The sequence below is a fragment of the Oncorhynchus mykiss genome, chromosome 12 (genome assembly GCF_013265735.2).
Source record: "Oncorhynchus mykiss isolate Arlee chromosome 12, USDA_OmykA_1.1, whole genome shotgun sequence".
Lineage (NCBI taxonomy): Eukaryota > Metazoa > Chordata > Actinopteri > Salmoniformes > Salmonidae > Oncorhynchus > Oncorhynchus mykiss.
In genome coordinates this window covers 38,903,716-38,915,725 of record NC_048576.1, presented here as the reverse complement: position 1 = coordinate 38,915,725, position 12,010 = coordinate 38,903,716, and the positions used below count along the sequence as shown (strand labels likewise).

The 12,010-nt window shown below is 43.4% G+C and overlaps 1 protein-coding gene across 2 annotated transcripts in view; it reads right to left on the bottom strand.

Moving 5' to 3' along the window:
* Window positions 1–3,533, bottom strand: part of LOC110537574 — a 79,112-nt gene extending 75,579 nt beyond the window's left edge. For both annotated transcript variants that reach the window (XM_036937537.1, XM_021623723.2), the window contains exons 1-2: window positions 3,238–3,533; window positions 2,146–2,236 (exon numbers count right to left, since the gene is read on the bottom strand). In XM_036937537.1, coding sequence (XP_036793432.1) covers window positions 2,146–2,236; window positions 3,238–3,353 — 207 coding nt within the window. In that variant the 5' untranslated portion in view covers window positions 3,354–3,533. The remainder of the gene's footprint in view (window positions 1–2,145; window positions 2,237–3,237) is intronic.
* Window positions 3,534–12,010: the final 8,477 nt, after the last annotated feature.

Below are 12,010 nucleotides of genomic sequence, written 5' to 3'. Positions count from 1 at the left end.
AACTGACGGAGAAAAGCAGCTTCCTATTTTCTATCGCTGCCGTTGACCTACTTAATGTTTCCAACAACAGCCTTAACACAGGAAGAGGGTGACAAGCCAAGGAAACTCAGCATGCTATAGCTAAGATCTAACACAGAGGAAATAGAAAATAAGGAAAGATGCCAATGTTGCTTTTCTGTTTGAGAGAGGGGTATGTAACACTTTATTTCAAGGGTACCTACATTATGATGTCATGACACCTTCATAACACATTCACAAGAAAAACATAGGCATTTCATAAAAGTCAGCCACCCAACACTGGTCATTGCAGTATACCTACTATAGGTGACATAATGGAAATGTCAACTTGCGAGTGTAGACATGTGTAAACATTTTTTAAATACTTACGCACCGCTTATGAATTTGTATGAATAGGTTATGAGGTACTTATAGTAGGTACCCTTCATAGAGGTGTTTATTACTGGTTAGGTTCTAGTCACAATGATGCTGGTTCTCAGTCTTTTGTTAGTATTTTCCACCCTCTGTAGGCTAAGCATGTGTGAGACACAAAATATGTCTGACTGCCAGGGATAGATACTTTACTTAACACAACATCAACAACAGAGTTCTAAGCATAGCCAATAAGCACATGACTAAAGGGGTATTTTCAGTCCAGACAAAGAGGCTAGCAGCTAATGCGGAACCATTTGAGAGAGGAGGACGGCTTGAAGGGAGGAAAAAGGGGAACAAGAGGAGGAGGAGATGAAGGGGTAAAGAGAATATTCAAGGCTATGAATGCAATTTGGTTGTTCATATTTTGACATTTTAAAATTTGACCTTCCACTGCGGACGAGGGATTGTATTGCTAGACAAGCCACGGTAGCAAGACTTCTCAGCATTCCCAAACTCTGGAGTCTTTATAGAGTGCTCCTAATATAGCTCCTCCTGACCATGAGTCATGCGAGTGCACACACACATCCTTCTACATTATATACTGTATACTCATACATTAGCAACCCCACACCCCTACACACACACTTTCATAGGGACATCGACAGAGAGCTTTGGCACGTGCAAACATAGTCACATGACATTGTTGATGTAAGCTGAGGTCAGGGCAGGTGGAGTCACTCGCACAAAGACACTTATTTCAGGTAATGATAAACTCACCAATTCACTCAAAATGTCTGTTTAGCAAGACCAACCCAAGTCAATACTATTTACAGTAGAGAGAGAGAGCGAGGGAGAGCGATTCAGCAGAGGAAATATGAGCTCCTTCCCTCTCTCAACTGGGCAGCACATACAGTATAGCCTGACATAATTCTCCATTTGATTGATGGCCTAACGAGCCCAGTAGACTGTGTATTTATTTTCCCAGAAACTTGTAAGCAAGTATTTGTAGGCTGGAGGATGTCTGGTAGAACGGTGGCTACAGAAATGGTATTCAAGTCAGACCTACTATAAAGGGGACCACTTGAGTCAGGGGCAAATCCTGTTGTTAAGCTGGCTTTAAAAGCTATGCTAGAACTATTTCTGGTTACGTGCAAATAATATACTGCCATGGTCAGCATTATAATTTGCCAGGAGTAGGCTATGGAAAATGTAAGCCCACAGCCCTGACTGCAAAACCAAAGCGCTCTGGTTGATGGTGAGATCCCTTACTGTCCTTAACGCTACTGAATTAAACAAATGCGCGTGTGTGCATGCACAACACACACACACACACACAAGCAGCCTGAGGGCAAGAGCTTCAAGACAAACCTTGGGCCACTTCTTATGCAATCATCCTCATACAACTTTCAGCATATGCCGCATGTTTTCAACTGTTCTACTCAGCATTCGACAGCAGCTCTGTTAGTGTTACAGGTTCTCTCTGTGCAAGCCTTGTTTACTTGTACACAGTTATGGGTGTAACCGGTGTGAAATGGCTAGCTAGTTAGCGATGACCGCTAGTAGCATTTGAGTCGGTGACTTCAGCCCTTGTTCTGCAAGGGCTGCGATTTTTGTTGAGCGATAGGTAACGGATGCTTCGTGGGTGACTGTTGTCGATGTGTGCAAATGGTCCCTGGTTCGAGCCCAGGATGGGGAAAGGAGAGGGACTGAAGCAATACTGCTACCTGGGCACCAGATATGGATTGACCAGTCAGCTCTGCTTAACCTCCATACCTTGGACAGCTCCAGGTCTTCTTGGTGCAGCGTTGTTTCCCCTTCATTGGTCTCACTGCTGAGGCTGCTGCTGACTGGATTCTCCTGGCCACTGGTGATGGGAGAAAAAAAAAATAGGTCAGAAGAATAAACCAGAGGTGCACATTAGTTTTATACTGCAGAAGACCTGTTGGATTTTTGGTTCTCCACCACACTCATTTTTTTAAACCTTTATTTAACATGGCAAATCAGTTAAGAACAAATTCTTATTTTCAATGAAGGCCTAGGAACAGTGGGTTAACTGCCTTGTTCAGGAGCAGAACGACAGATTTTTACCTTGTCAGCTCAGGGATTCCATCCTGCAACCTTTCGGTTATTGGCAAATAGCTCTAACCATTAGGCTACATGCCGTTAAACTGCTATTACTAAATGCCGAATGAAAGGCAAGGATGAAAAGTGGCGTACATTGCAGCATCTTTCAAATAAAACATATGCAATTACTGCATCTGATTTGCACAGATCCATATGCTGTGTGCCTCCAGTTGACTTTCCTCCCCAGTTATGTTTTCACACAGGTGTTCAGAGCATGCTAGATACCTAATAGCACAGGTGGTCACCTCTCTTCTTAAACAAGCGCTGTAACATGGCCGTGGGAACACCGACCCAATAAAGGTGTGTAGAATGTAACCTTTAGTGTTTTTTATATAGCTGATGTGAAATATAAGTTTCTTATGTTTCCAAAACCATCCATCTAGCGATGAGTATCAACGTTTGGAGTAAGCTTTGGGCCTCAACAAAAATCCCTCGGGAAGATACCTCCATCAATAGGCGCTAAATATAGTTAGAGTCTATGAATGGGCTATGTAGTTAATATATATAAAACAGCGAAGAAGATAGCCTACATAGAAACAGAATGATAATGTTAGATTTCGAGAGAAGTTACAATATAGATGGAAAATGTAACAGATTGCGAACACTGTCTGTCGTTCCGGCAAAACCTCTCGCCCTCGTGCTTCACGTCATATTTAAGCACGGTTTTGTTGCCAAAACTAGAAAGCCACTACACTAAAGTAGGATTGTTATTTGTTACAATGTTAACTTTGTGGTTCAAACCTGATGTTGCTTTCCTCTGTTTTCTCAGGTTCTTGAGATCTAGTTCTTTGAAATAGTCTGGAAAAGTTTCGGGCGATATCCTCCTGCCATGAACTTTGTCTTTTCATGTTTGACATAACAGTTCTGAAACAGTCACATCTGGACAAGGAGTTGAATAGCTCGAGTCCCTGAGGTGACCCACGATATTGTTTTTGTAAAACTACAGTTTCGTAAATTCCTTCATGTCTCGACTCATTATGGACGTAATGTGCTCTACTCCAGTCCAACCCCTACTACGCTGTAGCAATAGGGAAATGGGGAGGAGCTATTTGGCATATTCATATTATATGTCATACAGTAGAAGTATGTTAGCTTGCCCCAGTATCTGTGCGGTATGCCGCGTTCATATACTCGTCGGAACTAGGAAACTGACATTTCCGACTCTTTTTCATTCAAACGTGGCACGCTTGTAACTACAACCAGGTTCAAGTCAGGAATGTTTGAGATTCCACGTTCCGAGTAGTAGCTGAGCGAGGCATTAAAGATGTCGACGATGAATAAGTATAACGCACCTCCTCTATTGTCGTGTTCAAAACAACTGGGAATTGGAAACTCGGAAATCTCCGACTTCAAGTACTTTCAAGACAACTGGGAACTCAGGAAGAAAACGAGCTCTGACTAGGAAAACTAGTTTTGTATGGTATTCCAAGTCGGGAACTCTAGCATCTTTAGAGCTCCGACTTTCCGATCTGATCACTCAAGTCATTATAGCCTATGACCTCGTTTTTTTCTGAGTTTTCATTGTGCTTTCAAGACAAATGGGAACTCAGAAAAGAACGAGGTCAAATCATGACGTCGGTAATCTTCAGAACGGAGCTCTAGAAAGATGCCGGAGTTTCCCACTCGGAATTCCAAGTTGGATGATCGTTCAAAAATATTTGTCCCAGTATGAGCTTTGAGTGCTTTGAGAGACTAGTCAAGGACCATATCACCTCCACCCTACCTGACACCCTAGACCCACTCCAATTTGCTTACCGCCCAAATAGGTCTACAGACGATGCAATCTCAACCACACTGCACACTGCCCTAACCCATCTGGACAAGAGGAATACCTATGTGAGAATGCTGTTCATCGACTACAGCTCGGCATTCAACACCATAGTACCCTCCAAGCTCGTCATCAAGCTCGAGACCCTGGGTCTCGACCCCGCCCTGTGCAACTGGGTACTGGACTTCCTGACGGGCCGCCCCCAGGTGGTGAGGGTAGGCAACAACATCTCCTCCCCGCTGATCCTCAACACTGGGGCCCCACAAGGTTGCGTTCTGAGCCCTCTCCTGTACTCCCTGTTCACCCACGACTGCTTGGCCACGCACGCCTCCAACTCAATCATCAAGTTTGCGGACGACACAACAGTGGTAGGCTTGATTACCAACAACGATGAGACGGCCTACAGGGAGGAGGTGAGGGCCCTCGGAGTGTGGTGTCAGGAAAACAACCTCACACTCAACGTCAACAAAACTAAGGAGATGATTGTGGACTTCAGGAAACAGCAGAGGGAACACCCCCCTATCCACATCGATGGAACAGTAGTGGAGAGGGTAGCAAGTTTTAAGTTCCTCGGCATACACATCACAGACAAACTGAATTGGTCCACTCACACAGACAGCATCGTGAAGAAGGCGCAGCAGCGCCTCTTCAACCTCAGGAGGCTGAAGAAATTCGGCTTGTCACCAAAAGCACTCACAAACTTCTACAGATGCACAATCGAGAGCATCCTGGCGGGCTGTATCACCGCCTGGTATGGCAACTGCACCGCCCTCAACCGTAAGGCTCTCCAGAGGGTAGTGAGGTCTGCACAACGCATCACCGGGGGCAAACTACCTGCCCTCCAGGACACCTACACCACCCGATGTCACAGGAAGGCCATAAAGATCATCAAGGACATCAACCACCCGAGCCACTGCCTGTTCACCCCGCTATCATCCAGAAGGCGAGGTCAGTACAGGTGCATCAAAGCTGGGACCGAGAGACTGAAAAACAGCTTCTATCTCAAGGCCATCAGACTGTTAAACAGCCACCACTAACACTGAGTGGCTGCTGCCAACACACTGACACTGACTCAACTCCAGCCACTTTAATAATGGGAATTGATGGGAAATGATGTAAATATATCACTAGCCACTTTAAACAATGCTACCTTATATAAATGTTACTTACCCTACATTATTCATCTCATATGCATACGTATATACTGTACTCTATATCATCGACGGTATCCTTATGTAATACATGTATCACTAGCCACTTTATACTATACTATGCCACTTTGTTTACATACTCATCTCATTTGTACATACTGTACCCGATACCATCTACTGTATCTTGCCTATGCTGCTCTGTACCATCACTCATTCATATATCCTTATGTACATATTCTTTTTCCCCTTACACTGTGTACAAGACAGTAGTTTTGGAATTGTTAGTTAGATTACTTGTTATTACTGCATTGTCGGAACTAGAAGCACAAGCATTTCGCTACACTCGCATTAACATCTGCTAACCATGTGTATGTGACAAATAAAATTTGATTTGATTTGATTTGATTTGATTTTTTTTTTCCGAGTTCTCTGTTGTCTTGAACGCACTGAAGTCGGATATTTCCGAGTTCTCAGTTGTCTTGAAAGCGCCATAATGCCCAGGAAGCTCAAATTCAAACGTCCATTAAACAGGGAAAGGGCTTTAAGGACACACCTGACACCCAAACCGATAGCAAACAAATTAGCTCAGGGTTAATGGTTTAAAGGTAAGATTCAGTTTTGGGTTTTGGCTATTCAGTTTATGCGGCAGCTGTGTCCTTATATGCTAGTCTCGCCCATTAAAGGCAGCAGGTAGCCTAGTGGTTAGAGCGTTGGGCCAATAACCGAAAGGTTGGTGAATCGAATCCCCGAGCTGGCAAGGTAAACATACATCGTTCTGCCCCTGGTGTTCCTAGGCCGTCATTGTAAATAAATAAACAATGTTTTTAACTGACTTGCCTAGTTAAATAAAACATGCGTTACATGGTCAATCTGTTACCGCGCAGTGATGCGGCCTCTGCAGAAATCAATGCATTCATACTTCTTGCGGTGCAGCGCATAGCTTTTGTCAATGAAGTGAGTTTGTGTTTATACAGGATCTCCTGCCCCACCTACGATCAACCAATCATGTCATTACGGAGCAATACGGAACCATGTCCACATTGTTACAACATTTGGGAGGCGGATGGCGATGCAGTATGGAGCTCAATTGGGCCTCTGCATACTTCTAGAGTCTCTGCGATTACGTCACACCCGTCATACGGAGCCTCTGACCACATTTTCAGACAAAGCATAAATGGTATTTTAGACCGCAGTGTCAGAGAGGTAGAGGGATAACTGGGCCTAAAATCCGTCTTCTCCAGTAGATGTTTAGTTTTTTTGCTCACCAAGCGAGCGAGAAGTTGTTGTATGGACGTCAATAAGAGTGTGTCGAATTTAGTTAACAAAAAATGTAATGGCTTATTTGCTAGTGTGGCTTATTTGATCGAATATAAGTTTCGTAATGCTTAGGTTGTTACTAGTGTACTGATATAAGTAGGACACGTGACATCCCTGCAACTTTGAGAAAAAAACATCTTATCTTGGAGTTGTGCCTGGTCTTCACACTCGTATCTGCCCTCTCATTGGCTAGAATGGTCCCACCTGATCTTGCCTCCTCCCGACTGTCTTCCATTTTTGAAGACATTTCTTTTCATTGTTAGAGCAGCATCTTGAGTATCTGATCAATTTAATGGATAATCTGTGACACTATTTACTTCCAAAATAGTATCTAAATAAAAACGTACAAGCAACTGATAAATGCCTCTTTGGCACCTCCAATATATTGAGCTTTTGTAGACTTCCGACCTGTGCAATTCGCTTGCTTGTACATTTGTATTAAATCCTATTTTGAAAGTACACACCATCCGTAAATTAAGATAGTTGCTCAGCAAAACTTTGGTGAATAACAAACATTATAATGCTTGCAGAGCTCTAATGGGAGTTTGAATAAGAGCTTCCTGGTTGTTAGAGAGGAGACACATCATACTCATCTTCGACATGTCTAATGCACAGATACTGGGGCAGGACAGGCTATGCCCCATTTGAGTATTAAATGCCATATGTCAATATTCCCAACATACTCCCAGACAATCCTCTAGTGATTATTAGTGACTGACTAGGCCTACATGTGGTTATAGGCACAAAACGTGGCGATACCTTCAAATTATTTAGGCAACGCCACGCACATTTATGTAAGGAAAATCCAAACAGTCCCTTTACAAGTCAGAATGTTGAATAAACTTAATTTGAACTTGCTCTGTTGTGTTGGTTTTTCAGTTGATCAACATTTTAAACCAAATATCCACAGGAAAGTGTTATTAATCAACTTTTAAAATGCGGATCTCTGTGTGACAATCCAGATTTGTTTGCTTGGGACCAAAGGCACGTGCACAAGACTGGAGTACGGTACTTTCTGGCTTGCATGGAAAACCTAGAACTCTTGGGCTTTCTCTGAGTCGTGATACAGCCAAGGATCAAATCAGGGTCCGTAGTGACGCCTCTAGCACTGCGATGCAGTGCCTTAGACCTCTGCGCCACTCGGGAGCCCGTGTATATTTATTTTTGTCACAAATATAATACCTGAACTGCTTAGGCTGGACAACCCAGGAATCTCGCTGGAGCTGACCCTGGAGCAAGGTACATTTGCTATTTTGGGACACATGCATGCATACAACAAGGACTACTAATGTATTGAATATAGGATACCCTCTAGAATATATTTCTATCAAGCCAAGTATTTTTCATAACAGGTTATGTAGTTTACGATGGTTCAATCAGTAAGGCTGGTCTGAATGGCTAGCTCGCTTTATCCTAGTACAGTAAGCATACTATAATTAACATAGTTTCCTATTCTACAGGCATAGTGGGAATATATATATTAGTGATTACAAAAGTTATCATAATCAGCATTGCTTAATGTTTTTCCTCTTTTCTATTAGCAACGCGTGGAATGTCATTCACCTATTTACCTTATAGCCTATCAGCACGGCACAATAATGCATATTCCTCACGCTTGCTGTTTAACCTATGGGCACACTCTTGCAGATATCACCTTCCCCTCTTTCAACCAATGGGCATAAGTCTTGGGATGCATTTATATGTTACCCATGTTCTCTTACTTGCTGTGTTACGGAAAAAGGTACCCAACAACCGTCCACCACCTCACCACCACGAACTCCTTTCTCTCAGCGGGGGGTTTCTATGCCAGCTGCCCCGCATATGGCTGGCTACCTGCCATCAAAGCATCTGGCCCTGATGATCATCCCTCAGAGATGAGGCCATTCCCCAAACTATACTGAATGTAAAAAATATACGCAAAATGAAACAATTTCATCTATTTTACTGAGTTAGAGTTCATATAAGGAAATCAGACAATTTAAATTAATTAATTAGGCCCTAATCTATGGATTTCACATAACTGGGCAGTGGTGCAGCCATGGGTAGGCATGGAAGGGCATAGGCCCACCCACTAGGGAGCCAGTCCCAGCCAATCAGAATGAGTTTTCCCCCTCAAAAGGGCTTTATTAGAGACAGAAATACCCCTCAGTTTCATCGGCTGTCCGGGTGGCTGGTCTCAGATGATCCCACAGGTGAAGAAGCCGGATGTGAAGGTCCTGGGCTAGCGTTGTTACATGTGGTCTGTTGTTGGACGTAATGCCAAATTCTCTACGGTGAAGAATTGTGGTGGCCGCATCATGCTGTGGGGATGTTTTTCAGCAGCAGGGACTGGGAGACTAGTCAGATTGAGGGAAAGAGGAATGAAACAAAGTACAGAGAGATCTTTGATGAAAATCTACTCCCCTAAGCACGCAGCCAAGACAATGCACACCATAGTACCCTCAAAGCTCATCACTAATCTAAGGACCCTGGAACTAAACACCTTCCTCTGCAACTGGATCCTGGTCTTCCTGACAGGCCGCCCCCAGGTGATAAGGGTAGGTAACATCCGCCACACTGATCCTCAACACGGGGGCCCCTCAGGGGTGCGTGCTCAGTCCCCTCCTGTACTCCTTGTTCACTCATGACTGCACGGCCAGGCACGACTCCAACACCATCATTAAGTTTGCTGACAACACAACAGTGGTAGGCCTGAACACCGACAACGATGAGACAGCATATAGGGAGGAGGTCAGAGACCTGACCTTGTGGTGCAAGGATGACAACATCTCCTTCAACAACAACCTCTCCCTCAAAATTCTCATTGACGGAGCTGTAGTGGAACAGGTTGAGAGCTTCAAGTTCCTTGGCGTCCACATCACCAACAAACTAACATGGTCCAAATACACCAAGACAGTTGTGAAGAGGGCACAGCAAAACCTTTTCCCCTCAGGAGACTAAAAAGATTTGGCATGGGTCCTCAGATCCTCAAAAGGTTTTACAGCTGCACCATTGAGAGCATCATGACGGGTTGCATCACTGCCTGGTATGAACTGCTCCAACCGCAAGGCACTGCAGAGGGTAGTGCGTATGGCCCAGTACATCCCCGGGGTCAAGCTTCCTGCCATCCAGGACCTCTATACCAGGCAGTGTCAAAGGAAGGTCCTAAAAATGTTCAAAGACTCCAGCCAACCTAGTCATAGATTGTTCTCTCTGCTACCGCATGGGAAGCGATACCGGAGCACCAAGTCTAGGTCCAAGAGGCTTCTAAACCGCTTCTACCCCAATCCATAAGACTGCTACTCTCTGTTATTATCTATAACTCTACCTACATGTACATATTACCTCAATTACCTCAACACAGGTGCCCCCACACATTGACTCTGTACCGGTACCCCCTGTATATAGCCCCGCTACTGTTATTTACTGCTCCTCTTTAACTATTTGTTATTCTTATCTCTTACTTTTTTTTTAGGTCATTTCTTAGAACTGCATTGTTGGTTAAGGGCTTGTAAGTAAGAATTTCACTGTGAGGTCTGTTGTATTCAGCGCATGTGACAAATAAAATTAATTTTGATTTGATGTGCTCTCTAATGTCACAACGGCCATTTAATAACCTCCATACTGCATCACGCTCCATCATTATCCAGTAGCAAAGTGAGGCCTTCTGCTGTAGCCACCACTTGGTAGGGTAATTTAACCCTTGACGGAGAGCGGCGTAGGCCTATGAGTCAGCAAATACTGTCTTTATCTTTGCCATTAAATAGAGTGGGTGATGACTGTCATGAGTTACTGGGTAGACCAACTTGTGTTGTTTGGTCTTTACTTCTGAAATGACAGACACTTGAACACAAATGTAAGCTGCTGACCGCTTACTCCATGCATCACTTTTCAGTTCCAGGAATGGAATATGAGCAGCATAATCCTTTCTCTCCCCCCTGTCTGATGGTACATAATTACATAATGTGCAACATTAGAGGGTAAAGTGGTATTGTTGAATAGTGTCTTATGGACGTTAAAGTCTTGGGACAAGAGAGGATTATTCCTGCAAGTCATCATTTAATAGAAGGCGGTTATTGATCAAGATCTCTTACCTACTTTTAATAAGGCCCGGCTAACCTGTAGCAATGCATTCTCTCATTAGCACTGGCCCTGAATAGTGCATACCGTCAGTTCGTGATATCACTGCTATCGGGGTAATATGAATTTGCTCCTACTGCACATTCATTTTAAAGGCATTCCTTATTCCCTCCACTCCACCTAACGGTTAATGTTATACATTGGGGAGGGTAAATTAATCCTAATTTTGGAAGAAACTGCAGTCTGACTTGCTTTTCAAGCTATGGTGTTGACTAGAAACATATTTTTAGAGAAGAGCTCCCTCTGCTGCCTTCCATGCAGACTTACAATTGATATGGCATTACTTAAAGAAAGTGTTCCAATGCTGGCCCATGTTGAATCCAATGCGTCCCATGTTGACTCCAATGCTTGCACAGTTGTGTCAAGTTGGCTGGATGTCCTTTGAGTGGTGGACCATTCTTGATACACACTGGAAACTGTTGAGTGTGGAAAAACCCAGCACCATTGCAGTTCTTGACACAAACTTGTGCTCCTGGAACCAACAACCATACCCCGTTCAAAGGCACTTCTTTTTTTTTTGGCCATTCAGCCTCTGAATGGCACACATACACAATCCATGTCTCAATTGTTTAAAAAAAAACATTATTTAACCTGTCTCCTCCCCTTCATCTACACTTATTGAAGTGGATTTAATAGGTGGCATTAATAAGGGATTATAGCTTTCACCGTAGATTCACCTGGTCAGTCTATATAATGTAAACTTAAACCTTTAACCTAACTCCTAACCTTAACGCTAGCCCCTATCATAGCTAACGTTAGCCACCTAGCTAACATTAGCCACAACAATTTGGAATTCGTAACATATTATACAGTTCTCACATTCTATGTTTTGCAAATTTGTAACACATCATATGAATTGTTATTCGTAAAATATATTAAATGCATCATGGACATCCACAAATTAATACATACGTTACGTAACATATCACACTAAATGTGTCTCGGATTTACGTACGGAATAATAGTAAATGCACTGAGATCAGGTTGAGTTAGATGGCAAAATGCCCTAGACTTGGCTGTTGAACAGGTCAAGTCACAGTGAATAGCCGGGGCTGAAATACTACACAGATTCTACGCAGATAATCACTGTAATTTCTTGCAGACATTCTTTTTAATTGGCGTCAAAATGTTTCAAAAAAAATAAAGTCTGTTTTGGACA